The sequence below is a fragment of the Suncus etruscus genome, chromosome 5 (assembly GCF_024139225.1).
Source record: "Suncus etruscus isolate mSunEtr1 chromosome 5, mSunEtr1.pri.cur, whole genome shotgun sequence".
Classification (NCBI taxonomy): Eukaryota; Metazoa; Chordata; class Mammalia; order Eulipotyphla; family Soricidae; genus Suncus; species Suncus etruscus.
Window position 1 is genome coordinate 31,466,713 of NC_064852.1, and position 26,349 is coordinate 31,493,061.

Genomic DNA, 26,349 nt, shown 5'->3' on the forward strand with positions numbered 1-26,349 from the left:
TCTATGTAAAGATATATGCCTCACCGTGAATTTATTAATTCACAAACCTTAACTCTACCATTATAGAGTTAAAAACTAAGTGTACTTTTGTTTATTCGTAAGAATTAATAGCCAGTATCTATCTATCTATCTATCTATCTATCTATCTATCTATCTATCTATCTATCTATCTAATCTATATTTTTTAATTTAAACCTGTTTCCAGACTGATGGGGGAGGGAGACGAAGGGGTGGGTGGGTGGTTTTTTTTTTTATTTAAAACCTATCAGTATCTATATTTAATTCCAGATATTTTTATTATACTCCCAAATTGTACTAGTGATCACTCCCTTATTTAAAAAAAAACAACACTAGGGGCCGGAGAGATAGCATGGAGGTAGGGCAAACTTCATAGACACAAAACCAGTCTTAAGAGAAAAACTGAAAGACCTAATCTAAGACAAGACTACCCAAAAGACACACCAAATTTTGAAATAAAGATGGCGTTAAATCCCAGGACAATTCTTTCTCTCAACGTCAATGGACTAAATGCACCAGTTAAGAGACACAGAGTGGCTAAATGGATCAAAAAACTCAATCCAACCTTCTGCTGCCTACAAGAAACGCACCTGAATAGTCAGAACAAACATAGACTCAAAATAAAAGGCTGGAGAAAAGTTATCCAAGCAAACAACACCCATAAAAAAGCTGGAGTGGCCATACTAATATCAGATAATGCAAACTTTATACTCAGGAAGGTTGTAAGGGACAAAGACGGACATTTTATATTAATCAAGGGGTACGTAGAGCAGGAAGAATTCACTCTCCTAAACATATATGCACCGAATGAGGGGCCAGCAAAATATTTAATACAACTGCTGACAAATCTGAAAAATAATATCAACAACAACACAATAATTGTGGGGGACCTAAACACGGCTTTGTCAACACTGGACAGGTCAACCAGACTGAAACCCAACAAGAATATACTAGACCTGAGGAGAGAAATGGAAGAAAGAGGCCTAGTGGATATATATAGGACACTCCATCCCCAGAAACCTGGATACACATTCTTCTCCAATGTACATGGGACATTCTCCAGGATAGACTACATGCTGGCACATAAAACATACCTCCATAAGATCAAGAGGATAGAAATTTTGCAGACTACCTTCGCTGACCACAAGGCTCTGAAATTATTTGTGAACTCCAAAGGGACTCAGAAGAAACACTTTAACACCTGGAAGTTAAACAGCCTCATGCTCAATAACCAGTGGGTCCGAGATGAAATCAAGGAGGAAATAAAAAGGTTCCTGGAAACAAATGACAATAAAGACACAAACTCTCAGAACTTATGGGACACAGCAAAAGCAGTACTGAGAGGAAAATTTATAGCTTTGCAAGCACACATCAGGAAGGAAGAAGGAGCTTACCTGAGTAGCTTAATGACACAGCTAATAGAACTAGAAAATGCTCAACAAAAGGACCCAAGAACAGGAAGACAGAAGGAAATAACAAAGCTGAGAGCAGAAATCAACGAAGTGGAAACTCAAAAAACAATCCGAAAGATCAACGAAAGCAGAAGTTGGTTCTTTGAAAAAATAAACAAGATTGATAGACCACTGGCAAACCTAACAAAGAAAGAGAGAGAGAGAAACTTGATAACTCGTATCAGGAATGAAAAAGGAGAGATCACTACTGATATGACAGAGATTCAAAGGGTAATCAGAAACTACTTTGAAAAACTCTACGCCACTAAAAATGAGAACCTGGAAGAAATGGATAAATTCTTGGACTCTTATAATCTTCCACGGTTGAAGGAAGAGGATGTAGCATATCTAAACACCCCCATCACCATTGATGAAATTAAAACAGTAATCAAATGTCTGCCGAAAAACAAAAGCCCAGGTCCAGATGGATTCACTAATGAATTCTATCAAACTTTCCAAGAGGAACTACTGCCAATCTTGGCAAGACTCTTTCATGAAATTGAACAAACAGAAACACTTCCAAATAGCTTTTATGAAGCCAACATCACCTTGATACCTAAACCAGACAGAGACGCTACCAAAAAAGAAAATTACAGACCAATATCACTGATGAATGCAGATGCAAAGATCCTCAACAAAATCCTGGCAAATAGGATTCAATGCCTCGTTAAGAAGATCATCCACTACGATCAAGTAGGTTTCATCCCAGGAATGCAAGGCTGGTTTAACATCCGTAAATCTATCAACATAATACACAACATCAATAACAAGAAAAATAAAAACCACATGATCATATCAATAGATGCAGAGAAAGCATTTGATAAGGTCCAACACCCATTCTTGATCAAAACTCTCAGCAAGATGGGAATGGAGGGAACCTTTCTCAATATAGTGAAGGCCATCTACCACAAGCCAGTGGCAAATATTATCCTCAATGGAGAAAAACTGAAAGCCTTCCCTCTAAATTCTGGCACAAGACAAGGCTGTCCTCTCTCACCACTCCTATTCAACATAGCACTGGAAGTACTTGCTATAGCGATTAGGCAAGAAAAGGATATCAAGGGAATCCAGATAGGAAAGGAAGAAGTCAAGCTCTCACTGTTTGCAGATGACATGATACTCTACTTAGAAAACCCTAAAGACTCTATCAAAAAGCTTCTAGAAACAATAGACTCATATAGCAAGGTGGCAGGCTACAAAATTAACACACAAAAATCAATGGCCTTTCTATACACCAACAGTAATAAAGAAGAAATGGACATTAAGAAAACAACCCCATTCACAATAGTACCACACAAACTCAAATATCTTGGAATCAACTTGACTAAATATGTGAAGGACCTATACAAAGAAAACTATAAAACTCTGCTCCAAGAAATAAGAGAGGACACACGGAAATGGAAACACATACCCTGCTCATGGATTGGCAGGATTAACATCATCAAAATGTCAATACTCCCCAAGGCATTATACAGATTTAATGCCATCCCTCTAAAGATACCCATGACATTCTTCAAAGAAGTGGATCAGACACTTTTGAAATTCATTTGGAACAATAAACACCCTCGAATAGCTAAAGCAATCATTGGGAAAAAGAATATGGGAGGAATTACTTTTCCCAACTTTAAACTGTACTACAAAGCAACAGTTATCAAAACAGCATGGTATTGGAATAAGGATAGGTCCTCAGATCAGTGGAATAGGCTTGAATACTCAGAAAATGTTCCCCAGAGATACAACCATCTAATTTTTGATAAAGGAGCAGGAAATCCTAAATGGAGCAGGGAAAGCCTCTTCAACAAGTGGTGTTGGCACAATTGGATAGCCACTTGCAAAAAATTAAACTTAGACCCCCAGCTAACATCATGTACAAAGGTAAAATCCAAATGGATTAAAGACCTCGATATCAGCCCCAAAACCATAAGATATATAGAACAGCACATAGGCAAAACACTCCAGGACATTACAGGCATCTTCAAGGAGGAAACTGCACTCTCCAAGCAAGTGAAAGCAGAGATTAACAGATGGGAATATATTAAGCTGAGAAGCTTCTGCACCTCAAAGGAAATAGTGCCCAGGATACAAGAGCCACCCACTGAGTGGGAGAAACTATTCACCCAATACCCATCAGATAAGGGGCTAATCTCCAAAATATACAAGGCACTGACAGAACTTTACAAGAAAAAAACATCTAACCCCATCAAAAAATGGGGAGAAGAAATGAACAGACACTTTGACAAAGAAGAAATACGCATGGCCAAAAGACACATGAAAAAATGTTCCACATCACTAATCATCAGGGAGATGCAAATCAAAACAACGATGAGATACCACCTCACACCCCAGAGAATGGCACACATCACAAAGAATGAGAATAAACAGTGTTGGCGGGGATGTGGAGAGAAAGGAACTCTTATCCACTGCTGGTGGGAATGCTGTCTAGTTCAACCTTTATGGAAAGCGATATGGAGATTCCTCCAAAAACTGGAAATCGAGCTCCCATACGATCCAGCTATACCACTCCTAGGAATATACCCTAGGAACACAAAAATACAATACAAAAACCCCTTCCTTACACCTATATTCATTGCAGCTCTATTTACCATAGCAAGACTCTGGAAACAACCAAGATGCCCTTCAACAGATGAATGGCTAAAGAAACTGTGGTACATATACACAATGGAATATTATGCAGCTGTCAGGAGAGATGAAGTCATGAAATTTTCCTATACATGGATGTACATGGAATCTATTATGCTGAGTGAAATAAGTCAGAGAGAGAGAGAAAAACGCAGAATGGTCTCACTCATCTATGGGTTTTAAGAAAAATGAAAGACACCCTTGTAATAATAATTTTCAGACACAAAAGAGAAAAGAGCTGGAAGTTCCAGCTCACCTCAGGAAGCTCACCACAAAGAGTGATGAGTTTAGTTAGAGAAATAACTACATTTTGAACTGTCCTAATATTGAGAATGTATGAGGGAAATGTAGAGCCTGTTTAGGGTACAGGCGGGGGTTGGGTGGGGAGGAGGGTGATTTGGGACTTGGGTGATGGGAATGTTGCACTGGTGATGGGTGGTGTTCCTTTTATGACTGAAACCCAAACACAATCATGTATGTAATCAAGGTGTTTAAATAAAAAAAAAATTAAAAAAAAAAAAAAAAAAAAAAAAAGAGAGAAAAAAAAAAAAAAAAAAAAAAAAAACAACACTAGGGGCCGGAGAGATAGCATGGAGGTAGGGCATTTGCCTTGCATGCAGAAGGATGGTGGTTCAAATCCCGGCATCCCATATGGTCCCTTGAGCCCGCCAGGAGCAATTTCTGAGCGCAGAGCCAGGAGTAACCCCTGAGCGCTGCTGGGTGTGACCCAAAAACCAAAAACCAAAAAAAAAAAAAAAAAAAAAGCCCAAAAACAAAAAAACCAAAAAAACCCCACTAAATGTCATGTTGCCTTTTTTTTTTTTTTTTTTTTTGGTTTTTGGGCCACACCTGGTGATGCTCAGGGGTTACTCCTGGCTATACGCTCAGAAACCGCTCCTGACTTGGGGGACCATATGGAATGTGGGGGGATTGAACTGTGGCCTTTCCTAGGTTAGCATGTGCAAAGCAAAACACCTTGTGCCACCACTCGGCCCTTTGAGATTTTTTTCTCATACTATACGATCCAAAGAGAAACCAGAGGTATTTTTCCCCTCATATTATAAAACATAGAACTTCCCTATTTTATCATGTTATTCCATGTTTGGATAAGTAATATACTCAATTAGCCTTGAATTAATGGGCACTTATGTTACATTGCTTTCCTTTGAGTTGTTATCAATTTCACTAGCACGATATGTTAGTTAAAGATATCTCTGCTAGAGGTCAGAGGTGTGATTCAAATAGTAGAGCATGTATCTCACATGCAAGATTTTTCTGTTCAATACCCAATACTGGGGCCGGGAAGGTGGCGCTAGAGGTAAGCAAGCACTTACCTTGCAAGCGCTAGCGTAGGACGGACCACGGTTTGATCCCCCGGCGTCCCATATAGTCCCCCCAAGCCAGATGCGATTTCTGAGTGCATAGCCAGGAGTAACCCCTGAGCGTCAAACGGGTGTGGCCCAAAACAAAAATAAAAACAAACAAAAAAAACAATACCCAATACTACATGCCCCCGAACAGAAATTCTGCTGTTCTGAGCACTGTTGAATATAGTCCCCACACATCATCCCTACTAACTGTTAAGAAGGTCATTATGACTTTCCATGGACATTTCTCTTATGAAGAGCAAGTGTGACTATCTTTTAATATATCAGAAATTCTACTTACTGTGTTTTTATTTGTTGTTGTTTTTTTTAGGCTATTTGTTTCTGGTCTATAGCTGGCAGTGCTCAGGGGAATCATATATGTGGTATTGGGGATTGAACCAGGGATAGCTGTGTGCAAGGAAAATATCATAATTCCTGTACTATCTCTCGAGTTCTTATGCCTTTTGGGCAGAGGACACAGCTGGCAGTTCTCAGGAGTTATTACTGGCTCTGCACTCAGAAATTACTCCTGGAAGATTCAGGTGGCCATAACTAAAAAAGAATCAGAATTATTTCAGAATTCTTTAACTTGTGAAAATAATTCCTAAACTTCTCTCCATTTTTTCAACATTTTCACTTAAAAAAGGGACTTTTATAAACACAAATATTTCAGATGATTTTAAATTAACTAAAAAAGCTTCTTTAGTTTGGATGTCAAGAGATTCAGCCTTGCCTTAAATATAGTTTCCATGCTTAAAAGCTTAGAAACTTAATTCAATAACTTTAATTCAGTAACTTTAAAAGTTGTGAGAAATTGAGAAATCTATTCTGAAATTAAATAAAAAACAATCCTTTGTCTTTCTATAAGAAGTTTTAATATGAGTTTTTGGAAACCATATGATACAAATCAATCGATCCCAAAGAGAGGGTGATGACAACTTCTCAAATATAAAGCAGTTTTAAGTTGCCAGTATTTAATTTTCAACTGAGGTTTGCTAGGATGTTCATGTAAGTACACCGGCTCTCAAAAGGATTATGGTAAATCACAATTTTGAGAGATGGGGAGAATTTGTGCATAGGGAAGGGAGTGAAGGATGGCCACACTTTATGAGGATGGGAAGATTCTGCATTGGAGAATAGTCTATATTATATATATAGTCTATAGCAAGGTAAGCAATACTTGGTTCCAGGCTGCTGGGCTGCTCTGGAGACTATACTTATTGCATGTCAAACCCAACAAAGTTCCAAGTGAATCTTTTTTTGTTTGTTTGTTTATGGGCCACACCCGGCGGTGCTCAGGGGTTACTCCTGGCTGTCTGCTCAGAAATAGCTCCTGGCAGGCACGGGGGACCATATGGGACACCGGGATTCGAACCAACCACCTTTGGTCCTAGATCGGCTGCTTGTAAAGCCAACGCCGCTGTGCTATCTCTCCGGGCCATGAATCTTACCTGCCTCTGACAAATAGGAATTCACTTAGAAACCACAAAAATGGCCGATTGGCGACTTTGCTTCTATTCCTATTTAAACACATACTAAACAGCTCTCTGAGCTCCCCATGAGTCTGCAAACTGGTAAATGCCAGCAACTAGAGGAGGCTAGATGCTGCTTTGGGGGATAGGGGACTCCTAAGTATCAGTAGCTATGTGTGTATTTTCTGAGGCTGTTCCATGCTTTCAGAGATAATTCATAATCTCTTGAATCAGAAGTGAAACACAGCTGTGAATAATCTGGAAGTTGAGTGAAAAAAAAAAAAAAACACCACGGGTCTGAGGAGATTCCCAAATAAAGCCTCTCCCTTTATCTTCACTGAGCCTAGGATTTCTAAGAATAGAGCCTTTCTGATTTAGAGTATCTAGGAAGTAAACTATTAGGACAGAGGGAGGGACAATTATTTACTGTTGAACTATTTCTCAGACTTCCCATTAATGTGCCTCTTCTGCATCTATCACACCTACTTTTAGCGATATAGTTATTCCAATATCCTGAAGTTTCACTGAGGTTCTACAGAAAGAATCAAAATATATATATTGATGTATCTTTCCAACCCTCTCCATAGGATGGGGACTCTGTCATGGTGGTGCCAACTCAGTTTCCCTGGTGGCTTCCTTCAGTAACTAAGGTCTCTAGATTTGCCCTCTAAATCTTCTCTTCATTTTTTTCCTCTATGTTCGTGCTAACACATTAATCTAAGTCCTAGTTTCTCCCCTAACCTCAGGCCCACCACAGAATCCTTTAACTTGTGTGATAGAAAACATTTTAAAGATTACTCCTACTAGAAAATCTTGTGCTCTGGTATTCACCACTTACACTTACTCACTCATCTGGGTAATTCTCAGAAGGGACATTCAGATGAAATTAAGGTTACCAACCTGCTTTCTGTGAGATAGGAAGACATTCAAAGAATGAGAAGAACTTACTACACCACAGCTAGCACTGGTATGGGGGGAGGTTATTTATTATAACTAGAAATAAATCTCTAGAGCTAGGGGTCATCTTCAGCTGACCGCAAGCAAGAAACCTCAGTTCTACAAAGAACTGCATGCTATAAACAATCTGAAGAAGCAAGGAAATAGGTTCCTCCCTGGGATTATTAATATGAGACAGACCATCTTTGTAAAATTCAAAGCAGAGAAACCTGTAGAGCCAACTCAGACCTCTGAAGCAGAGGGAGAGATCTGAAATTCTGGTGTGTTTCGAAGCTCAGTGTGGGTTAGCCTCTTAAGGCAGCAGTAGGACTCTAGCACAGCAGATGTCCCCCTGCCTAGGTCTGATTTTCCAACTGCTACCAGAATTAGAACCTTAAAGACAAATCTGATTATTCTGCTACTCTGCATGTTAACAAATGGTTTATTATTGCCATCTACCTATCATTTTATAAATAATAGACTTGGATTTGGTGTATGTTTATTATTGTTTGACTTTTGCTTTTATATATGCCATTTCAAAACAGACCAGCAGTTGTCCATATGTGATGGACAATAAATAATGGGATATATCTAGAAATGGCTGGAGTGAGCTAAAAATGTAGTAAACAGTAGTGTGAGCTTATAAAGAAAATACTATTTCAACAAAATCTATAATTATAAATATAACATAATAAGAGAGGACTGAAAGAAATATTGAGAAAAATAAAATGGGAAAATGTTTTATGCTAAGTGTGTTTAAATATAAATATATACTTTTAAAAGTTCTCAGTGCTTTTTTGCCTGTCTATTTTTGGGCTACATCCAGCTATGCTCAGGGGTAACTCCTGGTAGGGCTTGGGGGACAGGACCATATGTTAATACCAGGGATCAAACATGGTTAAGCAATGTGTAAGCCTTACCCACTGTTTTTCTGATCTTATAAATGTATTTTTATATAAAGGAATACATGCTAAAGGGATGTTTTTAAGTAAGTATACAAAGTTAGCAGGTTGTGTTTAGTTTTCAGCTCCTTAAAAATATTTGATGCATTTACTAAGATATAATTTTTTTTAAGTATATCTTTAATTTATCATTTTGCAAAACTACTTTTTTTGTTTTGGTTTTTGGGTCATTTCCAGTGGTGCTCAGGGGTTACTCCTGGCTCTACGCTCAGAAATCATGCCTTGCAGGCTCAGGGGACCATATAGGATGCCGGGAATCAAACCACTGTCTTTCTGCATGCAAGGCAAACACCCCACCTCCATGTTATCTCTCCGGCTCTCTGCAGCACTACTTTTTTTTTTTTTTACAAAACTACTTTTTAAAAAAAAAATTTGGGTCACACCCAATGATGCTCAAGATTACTCCTGACTCTACACTCAGAAATTGCTCCTGGCAGGCTTGGGGGACCATATAGGATGCCGGGGATCAAACATGATCCTGACTCTCTCCTTAGAGGTGGGACTTGTGGTGAGCAAGGACTAAACCATCCAATGCTTCCTGGCAGATTCTCTCAACCTCAAAATATATCTATATGTTGCTATAGATTATATCATCATTTTATGTACATTTTTTCCTAAGGCATCAATATTTCATTAGTGGTTATATATAATGCCCCAGATCCTCTCTAAAAATACCCAGGCCAGAAATAAAAGATAAAATAAATGAAGAACACAACCCATACCTTCTGGTACTATGTGATTTGGTTTGCTGCTTTGTGATCTCTTCCAAAGCAAGAATTGGACTGCAGAACAGCTGCCCACTTTTCCTGATTACTCTTTGCTTCATGGCAGTTAGACTACTCCATTCTCGAATAAATCTCAATATCTGGGGAGAAAAAAGATCATGAAAGGAGTTAACAACTCACCAGGCATCTTCCTTTGAAGGTGAGTCCACTGAAAAGATCAGTAAAAGGGTTGTGGTATTATAACTCCAAAACGGGTTTTTGATTTTTACTATTGAAGACTTCAATTTGACACAGTTTTGTTATCTTTTTTCTTTTCTTTTCTTTTTCTTTTTTTTTCTGAACTGAGACAAGTTCTGCAGAGGTCCTTTTCAGTGCAAAAATTATCCAAGGGCTCATTTAAGGACACCCAGCACAGTCATTTGCACATACACCAATAGCAATGACCAGCTCAGTGACACCGGAAGTGGTTGTTGAAAGTACACATCTCAGCAGCTATGGCAAATCTGGGACAGCTGGTCTCACAGCAATGTCAGAGTGACAATATAACATGTGAGAATCATTCTACCTAGTTATCCCTGGAAAGCTTAGCTTTAATTACCATTGCTCCTTTTTTGGTTTGTTTTTGGACCACAAAAACAGCAGATGCTCAAGGATCACTCCTGGCAGTGCTTAAGGTACCATTTGGGGTACTGGGATTGAACCATGGCTGGCTGCATGCAAAGCAAGTAACTTAACTGCTCTCTCTCTCTGGACCTGTTACAATTACTCTTACCTGTTAGTTCTATTTACCTGGTTAATTTTGAGAATCTTAGAATAAGAATTAGATGATTCCAAAGAAAATTACTCCCTGCTACCTTTCCCTACTTTTCATGGACCAATTTTGATTTCCTTTACAAATCTAATCACTATTTTGTTGTAAAAAGTAGTACATTGCCGGGGCGGGAGCAGAGGCACAAACGGTAGGGTGTTTGCCTTGCATGCTCTAACCTAGGAGGGCAGCCGTTAGATCCCCTGGTGTCCCATATGGTCCCCAAAGCAAAGAGTGATTTCTGAATGCATAGCCAGGAGTAACCCCTTAGCATCACTGGGTGTGGCCCAAAAAGCAAAAAAAAAAAAAAAAAATTAGTACATTGTCTCTGGGTGAGGCCCTCACATGATGAATTTTTCCTAGAGTGAAGGCTAGTGGGCCACAGATCAAGTCAAGCCCTCCATCACTCGGCAATTGGAGTATGGCTGCATTTGTGCTCTGACAATAAATCGAGACTCACTCAACCTGATTTTATCCCTGCTCTCAGAAATTGTCATAGTTAGAACTTAACCGGCACAGACAAAAAAAAGTGATGTGTCAGATACAAATATCACAGTTGCTAATCCTGCAAATAAGAAATTAAATGATGTGAGGAAGATTTTATCCACCGAAACAGCAACTCTAGGTGTGATGATTCGCTGAGGAAACAGATTTCACATTTATTCTTAGCATCAGGGTCATTCATAGGCACTTCCTGTACTGCTTAAAAAAAACCAGTGATTTGACACAATAACAGGCCACAAAGTACTTTGCTTTTTTTAAATGAAATCAAAACAATCATTTAAAATTATTCAGCAAAATTTAATTTAAAAGAAATACATAGGACTTTTCTTACCAGGGAGCGATTTTGTTTCAGCTGAAAACTTGCTGGCAAATCTTCCCAAAGGTCTAATTTTATATCTAAAGGAATGAAATTACAGTTCATCTGGTTTCCATCCTGTTGATAGATTAAAAAGGTATTATTGGACTGGAGTGATAGTACAGAAGGGAAGGCACTTGCCTAGCTTGCGGTCAATCCAGGTTTGATCGCTGGCATCCCATAAGGTTCACAGAGCACTGCCAGCGTAATTCCTGAGCTCAGTGCCAGAAGTAACATCTGATCATAGACAAAAAATTTTTTTCTAAGGGGTATTAATCCATTTTTCTATAGTCACTAATAATTCTTTAAAGGTAAAGTATGCATCAGGATACAATATACTTAACTCCTAAAAAAGAAGCTGAGGTGGCATTATCTATGAAAACTCTGCTCATACAACTTCCCTAAAAGGCTAGAGGTGGGAGTGAGGAGGGGCAATCACCATATTGTCCTATGAACAATTCCATCAAGAGTGAAATATTCCATGGATAAACATGAGATCCACAAAAGGTAAATTTTAAACCTTAAGTGTTTTAGAATAAGAAAATAATTTTTGTATATATCAAAAAGGGTTGGGTCCAAATTTCAATTCTTTCAAAAAAGAAATGTTATAGGTCTCCTGTCACTTTGAGAAAAAAAGTAAACTGCTTTAAAAAGATTTAAAATTAAAAAAAAAGACTAAGGGGGGAAAAAAAGATTGAAAGTTTTGGTACATAGATATTACTCTGAACTCCAATTAGACAAGATTCTTAGTTAGAAAACAAGCTCATCAGTGGTGAATGAAAATATAACATAGGATGCATATCATGTGTTACTAATCTTCCTTTTACGGATGTATTTCTAGTAGAAATGTAGAATTTCTACTTTCTACATTTTGGCTTCAACTCTTGTAAAGCAAAAAAGGTAAATTTTCCTTCTTAACTCTATTCTAACTGTGGAGAGAACTATTACTTGAAACCTGACCAGTGTGTTGTGCTTAGAAAACTGAAGAATAGGTTTACAGTGAAGGGACAAGGAAATATTTAGAACACTCAAAAAATGCACATAGTACAATGAGTGCTTGCCTTGTATGCAGAGGACCCAGGTTTGACCCCTGGTATCCCATAAGGTTCCCTCAGTCCCACCAGGGCAAAGGACCAGGAGTAATCTTGGAGTACCACCAGAGTTGCCACAAAATCCAAAAGAATAAAATGTACCTTACGCAATTAAAATTGAAGTTAAGGGGTGGGGCCTGAGGGATAGCACAGCAAATAGGGTATTTGTGTTGCACATGGCAGACCCAGGCTGGATTCTTGGCATCCCATATGGTACCCAAGCCTGACAGAAGTGATTTCTGAACAAAGCCAGGAGTAAACTCTGAGCCTTGCTGGCTATGCCCCTCCCCCAAAATTTGAATTTAAGAGGCCAGAGTAAAAGTACAATGAGCACAATGCTTGCCTTGCCTATGGATAACCCAAGTTCAATCCCAGGTTTTCCATATTGTCCCCTGAGCACCACTGAGAGTAATCCCTGAGCATCACTAGGCATGGCTAAAACAAAATAAAAACAAAAACAAATAAAGTTGATCTTAGCAACAGAGCACCACTTCTTTCATTCTTTCTTGTGACCTCCCCTACCCTACCCCATATTACCACTTGGCCACTAGTCTTGTGCCATGGCCTTCATTTATGTGATCTTTCTCCAGTGAAATTACTTGGTCATAGGAAAGTTCTATTTCTTTTTTTATTTGCATCTATGTTTAAACTTGGGGAGTATGTATATACCAAGATGTACTCAGATCTTAATCTAATCTCTGGCTCAGTGTTCAGGGATCACTCCTAATAGAGTTTAAGGGACCATATGTATTGTTGAGGATTGAACCTAGGTCAACAATGTGCAATGCAACAGTTGAATAGATAAAGAAGTTATGGTATACCTTGCCATAAAATACTATATAGTATAAGAAAAAAAAAATTCTTGATATTTGCTGCAACTTGAGTGGAACAGGAGGACAGCATGTAAAGCAAAATAAGGACTGGAAAAAAAATGTCCCTCATTTGCGAAATATAGAGAAATAAAGCAAGGGAGAAGTCATATTGAAGTTTTCAAATCTTTGGCCTGGAATAATAAATGGACTAGGAGCAACATAAGAATAAAGGTGAAGAGGCTTGGTCACTTTGGTGTTAGTGAGGTAATGAGTCTATGTGCATCAAAACCAGAAACATTAACAATATTGTAACCATAGCAACTTAAAATATTGTGAAAGATTGTATTGATATTTAAGAAAATAATTCTTTCGGGGCTGGAGAGATAGTATGGAGGTAAGGCATTTGCCTTACACGCAGAAGGTTGGTGGTTCGAATCTCGCATACCATATGGTCCCCCGAGCCTGCCATGGGGCAATTTCTGAGCGTAGAGCCAGGAGTGACCCCTGAGCGCTGCCAGGTGTGACCCAAACACTAAAAAAAAATATTTCAATAGAATGTTTATCATAGTTTTAAAATGTAACAAATATTATTTTTTTCCTTTGGTTTTTGGGTTACACCCGGCAGCACTCAGGGGTTACTCCTGGTTCTATGCTCAGAAATAGACCCTGGCAGGCCTAGGGGACCATATGGGATGCCGGATTCGAACCATCATCCTTCAGCATGAAAGGCAAATGCCTTACCTCCATGTTATCTCTCTGGCCCCAACAAATATTATTTTTTTTTATTTTTAAATATAATTTTTATTTTGAACATAGTGGCTTACATATTGTTGACAATAATATTTTAGGTACATATTTATATAAAATCAGGGGAATTCCCATCACCGATTTGTCCTCCCTATACCTCCATTTTCGTCCTACCTCCCAAATCCTCCTCCCTCACCCCCGGGGCTGCTAGAAAATGTGGTCCCCTCTGTACCTAGTTTACTACTTAGTAGTCTTGCACCTGTTTGGTCTTGGTGCCTCCTTTATTTCCCCCTCTAACTGGGAGGCAGGACTAGATAGTTCAAGTTATGTGGTTTTGTTTGAAGAAGAGAAAAGTAATAAACTGGGGTAAAAGTCTAATACGCTGAAAATGGGCGGGATCCTTCTAGAGGCTCTCATCATCGGTTTGAGAGACAAAGGAGAAAAATAAGGTGTAACACCTCAACAGTACAAAAAGAAATGTCAAATATCCAGTGAGCACTCCAACAATAACAATGAGAAGCACCACAAAATAGCCATGGTCTTGAGATAAAAAACATGGCAGGGCATATAAAGAAAGAAAAGAAAAGAAGGAAAAAACATAAATGTAAATGGGGACCCCAACAAATATTATTTTAATATACTAATTCAATTATAAATTTGAAACTAACGATTAAGAATAATTCATAATCTTTTTTTTTTTTTTTTTTTGGTTTTTGGGCCACACCCGTTTGACTCTCTGGGGTTACTCCTGGCTATGCGCTCAGAAATCGCTCCTGGCTTGGGGGGGGACCATATGGGACACCGGGGAATCGAACCGCGGTCTGTCCTATGCTAGCACTTGCAAGGCAGACACCTTACCTCTAGACACCTTACCTCTAGCGCCACCTTCCAGGTCCCCCTAATTCATAATCTTAACAAAAGAAATGTTTTCTTTAAATCCTCATGCTAGTTTTTTTTTTTTTTTTTTTTGTTTCGGGTCACACCCGACAGCGCTCAGGGGTTCCTTCTGGCTCCACACTCAGAAATCGTTCCTGGCTGGCTCAGGGACCATATGAGATGCTGGGATTTAAACCACCGACTTTCTGCATGCAAGGCAAACGCTTTACCTCCATGCTATTTCTCCGGCCCCAAACGTAGTCTTTTTAAGCACTGCTCATTTAGTCTACATAAGGAATTGGGGCATTCATATTATTTCAACTTCCTAGAGTTGACCCAACACAGGCAGGAGACTTACAATTCTGTAAAGATGCAACCTCTGTTGATACAAATGCTCTGTGCAGGATCAAACATTTATTTATATACTGTGCTAAGTAAGAGCTTTATAGAAATTAGCTCATTTTGACTTGTAACAACTTCTCATCATTTTACTACTGATTCAATCAGCATAAGGCAGTTAAATGATGTTTCCAAGATGACATAGTTGAAGGTTTTATTTTGGAGGGGTCACACCCGGCAGCGCTCAGGGGTTCATCCTGGCTCTAAGCTCAGAAATTGCCCCTGGCAGGCTCGGGGGACCACATGGGATGCTGGGACTCAAACCACCATCCTTCTGCATGAAAGGCAAATGCCCTACCTCCATGATATCTCTCCGGCCCCATAGTTGAAGATTTGAATCAAAGCAACGTGAGCCTAAAATAAAACCCAGGCTTTAATTATGTTACTTTATCCCTTATTGCCTGTATACTGAACATAGGAATCTGAGAATCTAAGGAGAGATGTCAGTCTTACTGTTAGTACAATTAAATAAATCTTATTATACTTTTTAAAAAAGAGCTGCTGTATGTTTCAAATTCAGAATCTTACCTTAGTGTAGAGATGAATCCGGTCAGTATTCTTACTTGCACAAAACATTAAGGTATCGTAGACTGGCAAAGTCTCGGAAGTCTCTGACTGTTCTAATGAAGAAGATAAAAGAGAATCTGAAGGTTTTATCTACCCTCTATCCAGAATTACTTTTTTTTTTCATTTTCTGTAAGTTAAAATAATGAAATAGTTATGTTGAGTATCAATATATCTAACAAAGAATGAGTGATAGGCTTGAAATAAACTATCCTGATAGGCCCCTAAAAGACTCCTGGCTAACATGTTAACCCAATGTTCTATAGTTTTGCTAATAGCTCAATGAGAAATAAATTCAGAATTAGATGAAAAGATATGAATTAGATATAAGATAGAACTACCTGCCATCGGAATTTCTTAACCATTTATCAAATTCTAGCATATAGGCTTTTGTAAGAGTGGATTTACATTGAGACTAAATGACCTTGGAGCAACCGAGCTCTTCTGAGGGCCACATAAAATGTCTGCTCTTGGGTGCCTGATACTTCACTTTGACAAAGGCAGATGAGAGCATAAAGTTCTCTGAGAATCTATTTGTTTAATTCCTTTCTCAGTCCCACTGACATGTAGCAGATAGTGTTATAAAAGCAGATCTGAGTCAGAACTCTAGTTAATATTTATCAAACACTTAAACTGTGCTGGACACTGTTCTCAACTCAGAATAATAGCTGTGGAAATAACTCCCACATGTTACAATGGAGGAGCCCGAGGAACATCATGTTACCATGGTCACACGCACACCAGGAGGATTTAAGTGCAGTAATCTAGCACAAAAGCCTGTGCTTATAATCTTTGCCATAGCTCTTCAGAGACTGTTCAAACTATTTCCCCAGACCTAGATGCTGATGATTGGTTTGCTGAGCTACCTTGCTGTGTTAGATCACACTTTCATTTTTCTAATTAAGGCACCAGCCACTTTAGAAATGTGGCCTGTGGATTATGCCCGTTACTTTATCAGTTTCACAACTGCACATTTCCTTCCCATTTGAACATCTCTGAAACGACCATGTCTTACAGTCAATAATAATGGCATTTTACAATCCTTATGGGGCAGTGGCCAGTAGTGTCTCTAGCACCATGGAGCTAAGTCATGGATACAAGATAATTTGGGTCAGAGAGATAGTACAGCAGACAGATAGTACAGCAGGCATGCACTCAACCCAGGTTTGTTTCTCTACATCCTACCAAGAGTGACTCCTCAGCACAGTCAGTAATAATCCCTGAACAATACCAGATATACCCCAAGCCAAAATATATAAAAGACTGCTGCTGTCACTTCAAAACCACACTTTAGGAGCATGCATTGTTGTAACTACAAGTGTTGAATTTAATTATCTTTAAAATGTCTTCAAGAAAATTAGTCACTAATGAAATTAAAGTCACATCAAATGAAGTAGTTTATCAGGATAAACTATAATGTGAATATTTGAGAATATTTTCCATAAGAAATAAATATTGAACATGCACGCCAAAATAAAAAACTAAATGTCTTTGCTTCAAACTATTTCAACACTCATTTGGTATTGAAAGGAATATAATGTATACTACTATCATCTTGGATACAGAATAGAGAAGCACAGGCTTGATTTTAAAGGAGCAAAAATGGATGATTGAAGAATAAGCAAAAAATTTCTTAAATTCTTTCCAAGAAATAAATGTGTGCTTCATAAAATTGGAGAACAGAAGAATGCCACTTTACATTTGGCTACTGAAATGCAAAACAGCAGCATATAACATGCAGAAGAAAATATATGAAGGCAGAAGAAACTGCCAAATCTTCATTCAGACAAATGAAAAAACTATCAAAGAAAGAGTGTCATCTGGGATATCTATTGAGAAGGTACTGTGTCATATTTTAGTGTTTTATTTTTCTTAATGTATACAAAATAAGTGCATTGCATAATTGCTGTGCATTTATATTTGAAAAACTATGACTTCTATATGAATGCATACTTAAAGATCAGAAGCCATTTTTTGACCAAAAAAACAACATAAGAACAGCTCCAAATCACCCTGGTAGCTAGCAGATACATCAAAAAATGTATTTTTCTTCTCACTGAAATATAATTGAATGATCCAAGATGATACATTATGTATCCTTTTGAAGATACAATTATCTTCCAAACCCCAAAACAACGTAATAGTTCCAGCAAAACCTCTATTTCTAAAAAAAAAAAAATAAATAAAAACATGTAGTAGAAGAAGCATTCTTCTGCATTGCATCTTCTCATCTTTCCTTTCCTTTTCTTGGAAACCTATTTTAGTAGGGAGTTGTGAAGTATATCATTTGTGTGGGGTTCCCATTCTTGACCAGAGAAATCAAAAAGGGAAGAGAAGACAGATATGAGGTAACGCCAGCACCAACTGCAGTTCATTAGTAAAATAAAATGTCTAAAACGTTGGCAACTTTTGAAAAGCATTGTTAATTAAAGGTAGCATGTGTTTTTATCAAGGTGCAATCTTACAATGAACAAGGCAGTTTTTCATAATACTTCCATAGAAGAAGAAATTCTTGGCACAGTAAAAGACAATCATCAGCTGTTAATCGATGGTATTAGTGCACCAAGTTAATGGGTCCCATGAGAGATATATTGGCACTGGAGAGGGGGTTACAGTAGGCTCAAGAAAGCTAAAAACAAAACAGCCCTATTAAGTCTACATTCTCTACACAGAAGATATTATAATGAAGAGAATCTATATATAGACTCAATCTATTTCAAGATATTTTCCTTGAGGAATTAGTAAGGAAAAAATGGCCAGGGAAGGATGCCCGAACACAGACATTTTTAAACACTGCATTTTTTGAGGGGGGGGGGCATGCCCAGTTGTGCTCAGAGGTTACTCCTAGCTCTGTGCTCAGATATCTCTCTTGGCAACCTCAGGGGACCATATGGGGTGCCGGGGATCGAACCCGGGTCCATCCAGGGTCGGCCACCTATTAAGGAAAATGCCCTGCTGCTATGCTATCGCTCAGGCTCCTGCATTTTATTTTTTATATTCTACTTTTTGGTTTTTAGATCACAACTGGCATTGGTCAGGACTTATTCCTGGCTCTGCACTCAGGAATCACTCCCATCAGTATTCTGGAGCCCATTTATGGTCCTGGGGGTAAAAGTGTACTTAGCCAAATACAAGACAAGTGTGTTATCTTTGATATCAAACATTTAATTTTAAAGCTATGCACGTTACTAGGAATTATTTGTGCCAAAGAAAAATATCAGCAGATGGGGCCAGTGAAGTGGCGCTAGAGGTAAGGTGTCTGCCTTGCAAGCTCTAGCCAAGGAACGGACCCTCGGTTTGATCCCACGGCGTCCCATATGGTCCCCCCAAGCCAGGGGCGATTTCTGAGTGAGTAGCCAGGAGTAACTCCTGAGCATCAAACAAGTGTGGCCCAAAAAAACAAACAAAAAATATATATATCAGCAGGTGTCAGGGCATACCTAAGCTTTTAGGGGGCTCAGCCCACAGATGTATCCTCAGATTTTCCTGGTGGGTAGAACTAATTTAACCCCCATGGGGTTCCTCAAAAGGCCCGCTGTGGACGCCTTTTTTTCTCTGTGTGGATGGTTGCGGAATTTCCAAAGAGACGCCTGGCATTACATTTTCAGCAAGTATTTGACTATCTCTCCTTTGTACATATCAGGCAAAATAATGGTCTTTATCAAATAATTTGGCTCAGAAATTACAGCACCAAAGTTTATTTGAGAACCCCTTTTTCTGGATATAGCCAGCCCTAAAAGCAAAGACAATTTTTCTCTTTGCTACTGCAGTTTCTGGTAATCAAGGGCTTAACCAGACTGCAGATCTTGACCCTCTTTTAGAAATAGGGAAGCTCATTCTTGGGGATTTGGTTCCTCCCTTCACTTAATCTCTAAAACTATAGAGTCCAGCCTAGAAAGATCAAGTTTCTAGATATTTCTAGATATTTCCTACTTCCTCCTAATCCATTTTCATTTTATGTGTATTTTTTTGACAGTTATAACTCTTACTAAATATTCTTTTACAGTGACGATTCTACCCACTTTTTATCTTTTCTTCTCTTTGTGAGCTGTTCAATAAGGAATTTTGGTGAAAGAGTCCCTCAGTTTAATGCTTATGATTTAACCATGTCATGGGGATTGTTGGACTTGTCCTTACGGCCCCCATAAGCGCCGATAACGCCACATGGCATTGTTCCTTGTTTGCATAGGCACATTAAAATGGGAAAATACTATACATACAATAAGTTCTTATCTAATAGAGATAGGAACACACAAATCTTGTAGTTCAATGGGACCTTACACCCTGAACATTGATATAATGACCTGGCACAGGCCTCAGAAGAATGGGCATCCTCCATTCACCCCTGAACCAGGGAAGCTATCTACGAAACATCCAAGGTTTTTTATAACAACACCTGGAAGCAATCCTCTACCAGGGAAGACCTTACCACTGCTCTGACATTGATCTGCTCAAAAGAGACTCCCCTTAACACTAAGAAGACTTGACAACAACACGACCTGCTTACAAGACAGGGCTCTCTGCATTGCTCCCCCCCCCTTTTTTGGTTTTTGAGGCCACACCCATTTGATGCTCAGGGGTTACTCCTGGTTAAGTGCTCAGAAATTGCTCCTGGCTTGGGGGAACCATATGGGACGCCAGGGGATCGAACCGTGGTCCTTCCTTGGCTAGCGCTTGCAAGGCAGACACCTTACCTCTAGCGCCACCTCACCGGCCCCTGCATTGCCCTTTAATTGTGAGGAAACTTAAGGACCCTCCGCATCATCTTGACTGCAATGTAGGATATGCAGATTCCAGGATTTTTAATACAGAAACATGATACCAACAACAGAGACTGTGTGAAAAATAAAAGTGTACTGACACTACAGACAATGAGTTGGATTGGACATACTACTTTGCCTGGAGCCTAGAGTTGGTCTTATGCCAGAAAACTTCAGGGGTAGGGTCTCCTTGTATTTAGGCCAAAGCTTTTCCTTTCCATGTCCCTCATATTTTGGTGGGCCTATGCAAACAATAACTGCCACTCTAACACCATTTTTACTGTGCTCCTTTGACTCTAATCCTTAAGAAAAACAACCCACTTAAACTTTTGTGGTTAACTTAAACTAATATGCATGTGCATGGAAATGTAAAAAAGTACTTTGCCTTCAATGTATAATGAGTTACATAGTTTTATGGCTTTAGATTGCTTTGTGTGCTGCTAAGAAATATTATGTACTACAATCTGAGGACTTGAGGGACAAAGTAATTGTACATGGTTCTGCTTTATTTTTCTTAATGTTCTTTGGCTGAAAGTTCAAAGTTAAGATATCAGCAAGGGGACTTCTGAGAATTCTTTTTATGGGTGATTGTCCTTCCACTGTAACTTTACCTTATCGTCTTTCTTTGCATCTTTGTTCTCATAATTAAAAATAAAAATAAAAAAAGAATCATCAAATTGGAATATAAATATGGAATCATAGATGTTCAAAGTGATTTTTAAGTTACTCAGTAATTTGTCAAAAGAATTGCAAAACTGCTAAACTTTAAAGACTGCATTTTAATGTTTTTCTTTGAAGAATATTTTCCTAGGTAATTTGATAATAATAAATGTCAACTTTAAATGATAAAAAACAAACAAACAAACAAACAAACCACACCATTTTCTTCAGGGCACTGGGCAATGATTTCCTGGCTATAGCATCAGCTTTAGAAGAGTGAAGTTTTGAGGCTGATCCCTGTTGCTGCTGTATGGACCTAGTAACTCTGATATCTTGGTGCCACAGAAATTTCTGGCTGCACCACTGTCAGAAATATGAGATCACTCAACCACAGGAGTAAGATTGTGGTATGTATATATACAAACACAACTAAAAATGTACAAAGCACCACAACCAAGACTGCATGTAACTTCCAATCACTGCAACAATATCAACAGAAGGAGGGAAAGGGAGAAAAATTAAATTTATCTGAAAAATTATTTTAAGGCCAGAGTTATAACACAGCAGTAGGGTGTCAGCCTTGCACGTGGCCAACCCAGGACCAATCCAGGTTTGATCCCCAGCATCCCATATGGTCCCAGAGTCTGCCAGGAGCAATTTCTGAGCTCAGAACCAGGAGTAACCCCTGAGTGCCATTGGGTGTGGCCCATTCCTCCACCCCCCAATTTAAAAGGATCTTTGCTGGGTTAATTAGTTTCCATCCTACTCAGGATATGCTTGTTATTCTTTAATTGGAAACACCTTTGGATGGAAGCATCCTTTGGATTGGTGCCACAGACCACCAGTTCTCCACCCAAGGATGTGTTCTTGCACTTTCTAATAAAGACCCCACATCTCAGGCAGACTGGTTTCAGTTTTGGATTTCCACAACTGAGCTATCTGCTTTATAGGAGCAGAAGGCTTTCATATGGAAGTTCCTGAACCTGTTTTATCCCCTTAACTGTGTGTGAATTATTTCCTGTGTCAATGTTTGCTGACAGACCTGCCACTAAATGCTCTGGGATTGGGGCATAAGGCTTCTGCTACAGACTCTTCATCTTCTAATATGCCAATTAGGGGACTGGAAAGATAGCACAACTAGCTCAGACTTTTCCATATGAACGGCAATTGGCTTTGACCCCAGTACCATACATTCCATGAACATCAGGAGCGTGACCTGAGAATGGTACAAGAAGAAGCCCAACACTGCTGAGTATAACCCTCAAACAAAAGAGAGTCAGGGGACCATATGGGATGCTGGGGATTGAACCTGTGTTGGTCCTGGGTCAGCCAAGTGCAAGACAAACATCCTTCCACTGTGCTACTACTCTGACCCCAATAATCTGTTAATCTTATTATCTGAAAGACCTTCCCAAACAACAAAATAACCCTTCACTGTATAAATGGGCCATGTTGGCTGATGTCAACATAAAACAGGGGACATTCTGTACATATGGCAGGAACTTTTTGCTACTATGTTATAATCGAATGCCAACAACTCCTCTCTTCCAGTCATTTGGTATTTAAGTGGATATCTACAAGTGGTTTCTTGTTGTCATTGCTGTTGTTTTTGGATCACAACTGGATTTGCTCAGGAACTACTTATTGACTGTTACTCAGAAGGTGCTTCTGAAGATGCTCAAGGGATTATGAGGTGCTGGATACTGAACCCTTATATAATGCATGCACTCCAGTCCTTTGAAATATCTTTCCTACCTATCCTTAGCATTTTTAATATAAAAAGCAAATATAAGGCACCTAGGTAAGGGAAGAAAATAATCAAAAGTGTCCAAATAGTATCATGTGTCAAGTACGCGGTCATCATCTAGATATTGGAAATAAAAATGTGACTTACTAGCATGGGACTGGGGCATAAATCCATCTCTCCATTCTGGTGTTGGTATTTTTTCTTTGCTTTCAGGTAATGGTTCAGACTCTGACTGAGCAACACCTGAGCTCTGTGCAAGAGCTCGTTTTTCAGAAACAGAATGAACTTTTTCTGAAGTGCCAGTCTCAGAATTATCTTTCTTGGTTTTCATTTTCTTCTGGGTATGGCTGCTACTATCTAAGAGCAGAAGAGTTAAAATTAAATTAGCAATTTGTAATTACAGGTAGACAAAGCCATTATTTACTTTAAGCAAAGTTTTAAAAAAATCACAGCAAGGTGAGGATGTGGGGAGAAAGGAACTCTCATTCACTGCTGATGGGGATGCCATCTAGTCCAGCCCTTATGGAAAACTAATATGGAGATTCCTTAAAAAACTGGAAATTGAGCTCCCATATTATCCAGCTATACCACTCCTAGGGATATACCCAAGGAACTCAAAATCACAATACAAAAATCCCTTCCTCATACCTATATTCATGCAGCACTATTTACAATAGCCAGACGTTGAAAACAACCAAGATGCCCTTCAACAGATGAATAGATAAAGAAACTGTGCTACATATGGAATATGTAGGTAGCTGTCAGGAGAGATGAAGTCATGAAATTTTCCTATATATGGATGTACATGGAATCTATTATGCTGAGTGAAATAAGTTAGAGGGGAGAGAAGGAGAGATAGAATAGTCTCACTCATCTATGCATTTTAAGAAAAATAAAAGATGGGGCTGGGAAAAAAAAGAAAAAGAAAAGACATTATTGAAATAATTCCCAGAGATGAGAGCTGGAAGGACTGTCTCATGATATGAAGCTCACCACAAAGAGTGGTGAATGCATTTAGAGAAATAACTATCCTGAGAACTATTATAATAACAATGTCAATGAGTGAGGGAAGTAGAAAACCTGTCTCGAATACAGGTGGTATGTGGGGGGATATGGAGGCAGTGGTGACAGGAATGTTGCACTGATGATGGGGTGTTCTTTTTATGACTGAAACCCAACTACAATCATGTTTAAATAATTATTTTATTTACTTATTTATTTATTTTGGTTTTGGGGGCACACCCAGCAGCGCTCAGGGGTTACTCCTGGCTCTACACTCAGAAATCGCTCCTGGCAGGCTCGGGGGACCATATGGGATGCCGGAATTCAAATCACCGTCTTTCTACATGAAGGCAACCTCCATGCTATCTCTCCAGACTCTAATTAAAGATTTTTTTTTTTTTTTTTGGTTTTTGGGCCACACCCGGCGGTGCTCAGGGGTTACTCCTGGCTATCTGCTCAGAAATAGCTCCTGGCAGGCACGGGGGACCATATGGGACACCGGGATTCGAACCAACCATCTTTGGGCCTGGATCGGCTGCTTGCAAGGCAAACGCCGCTGTGCTATCTCTCCGGGCCCTAAAGATATTATTTTTAAAAAAATAAAAGAATAATGTAGCAAATCTAAAAAAAAAATCACAGCACAAAACAAAAATGAAACTTATTAACAATTTGCTTCCTTTGGCAAATTTATGGGAAGTAAGTCACAAAATGCCAAGAACAATTGTAGGTGCCAGAGGGAGATGTGTCCCTGTTTCCTAGAAATTCCACTATAAGTGGCAGAAGTAGAGCATAAGCAGTAAACAAACAAATAAATATTGGATAGGTTCCACTAAGAAAATTAAGGTTAATGGCACAAAAGTCACCAGAGTAATCTCTGAAAAGTGCCAGGAGAGGAGGAGCAGGTGTTGAATTTAGAAAGCCTGAGCCTAGGGCTTGTATTCCTAGAATAGAGTTTAAATGAAGCCATGGAGAATTTAAAGCAAAGGGAAAAACAATCATCTCAGAATAACTCTGGAGGCAAGAAGGACCACAGAGGGAGCCTCATAGGGAAATCACTCATCTCTGGGAGAGAAAAATGGCAGCTTCCAGCAGGATAGGCATAATAAAGAGAATGTGACTAAAATCAAGATCAATATTGGAGGTTATAGCAACAAAATTGGATTGATTGGGTATGCGAGGAGTCAAAGATGAAGCCTTGGTATACAGGGAAGATGCGAGAAAAAAAATTGGGTCTTAGATGAGGTGGGAGGGAATCAAGAATTCCATTTGAGACATGATAAGCTTGAAAAACCATTGAGATATACATGAGGATCAGCAACTGGATGTTACTAACCTAAAATTTAAATGAGAGATATAAATATGTAAGACGTTGTTTCAACTACAAAGGTCATGAATAAAACCCAAAAAGAAGTACTACTTAGGGCCCGGAGAGATAGCACAGCGGCGTTTGCCTTGCAAGCAGCCGATCCAGGACCAAAGGTGGTTGGTTTGAATCCCGGTGTCCCATATGGTCCCCCGTGCCTGCCAGGAGCTATTTCTGAGCAGACAGCCAGGAGTAACCCCTGAGCACTGCCGGGTGTGGCCCAAAAACCAAAAAAAAAAAAAAAAAAAAGAAGTACTACTTAATGAGAATGTCAATTCACTGCATGTCATGCCAAATTTTTTTCTTATATTCTAGAGATTGAATTAGCCATCTGAAACAGGAATGTAATAGCTTAATAATTAATGATCCTATAGTTTTTTATTCTACTTTTCCTCCAAAGTATTACAATGCAAGCAGTGATAAAAAAAATAATTTATTGGGCCTGGAGAGATAGCACAGTGGTGTTTGCCTTGCAAGCAGCCAATCCAGGAGTTGGTTCGAATCCCGGTGTCCCATATGGTCCCCTGTGCCTGCCAGGAGCTATTTCTGAGCAGACAGTCAAGAGTAACCCCTGAGCACTGCCGGGTGTGGCCCAAAAACCAAAAAAAAAAAAAAAAAAAAAAATTTATTTAAGGGTTGTAGAGATAGCTAGATAGGAAATAGCACATGTTTGCATGTAGGAGGCCGGGTTTGAATCCCATGCACTACATAATCCTGAGTGCCAGCAAAAACCCCCAGCACCAAGCTGGGAGCAGCCTCCCAAGCATCTGAGAACTGCCGACTGTGACACCAAATTAGACAAAAATTTAATTAGAATTTTATTTTCAATATATTTGGGGAATATCCAAATCAAGGTTGGAAATTATTATGAAAATATATGGTAATACTACTCTAATAAATGCAATTTTTATATAATTATATCATTGTTATTCAGTCATCCTTATGTTATTCTTTTTGGGGGGGGGGGGCCACACCCATTTGACGCTCAGGGGTTACTCCTGGATATGCGCTCAGAAATCGCTCCTGGCTTGGGGGGACCAAATGGGACGTCGGGGGATCGAACCGTGGTCCATCCTATGCTAGAGCTTGC

At 39.1% G+C, this 26,349-nt stretch overlaps 1 protein-coding gene across 2 annotated transcripts in view; it reads right to left on the reverse strand.

The window, feature by feature from the left end:
* The window catches only part of ZRANB3 (zinc finger RANBP2-type containing 3), a 189,644-nt gene that overhangs the window by 18,441 nt on the left and 144,854 nt on the right, over positions 1-26,349 (reverse strand). The window contains exons 13-17 of one of the 2 annotated variants that reach the window (XM_049773619.1): positions 23,065-23,263; positions 22,035-22,060; positions 15,692-15,774; positions 11,215-11,316; positions 9,569-9,711 (exon numbers count right to left, since the gene is read on the reverse strand). In XM_049773619.1, the coding sequence (XP_049629576.1) occupies positions 9,569-9,711; positions 11,215-11,316; positions 15,692-15,774; positions 22,035-22,060; positions 23,065-23,263 (553 nt within the window). Of the gene's footprint in view, positions 1-9,568; positions 9,712-11,214; positions 11,317-15,691; positions 15,784-22,034; positions 22,061-23,041; positions 23,264-26,349 lie in introns of both variants that reach the window. The other variant, XM_049773618.1, reaches the window with a different exon arrangement.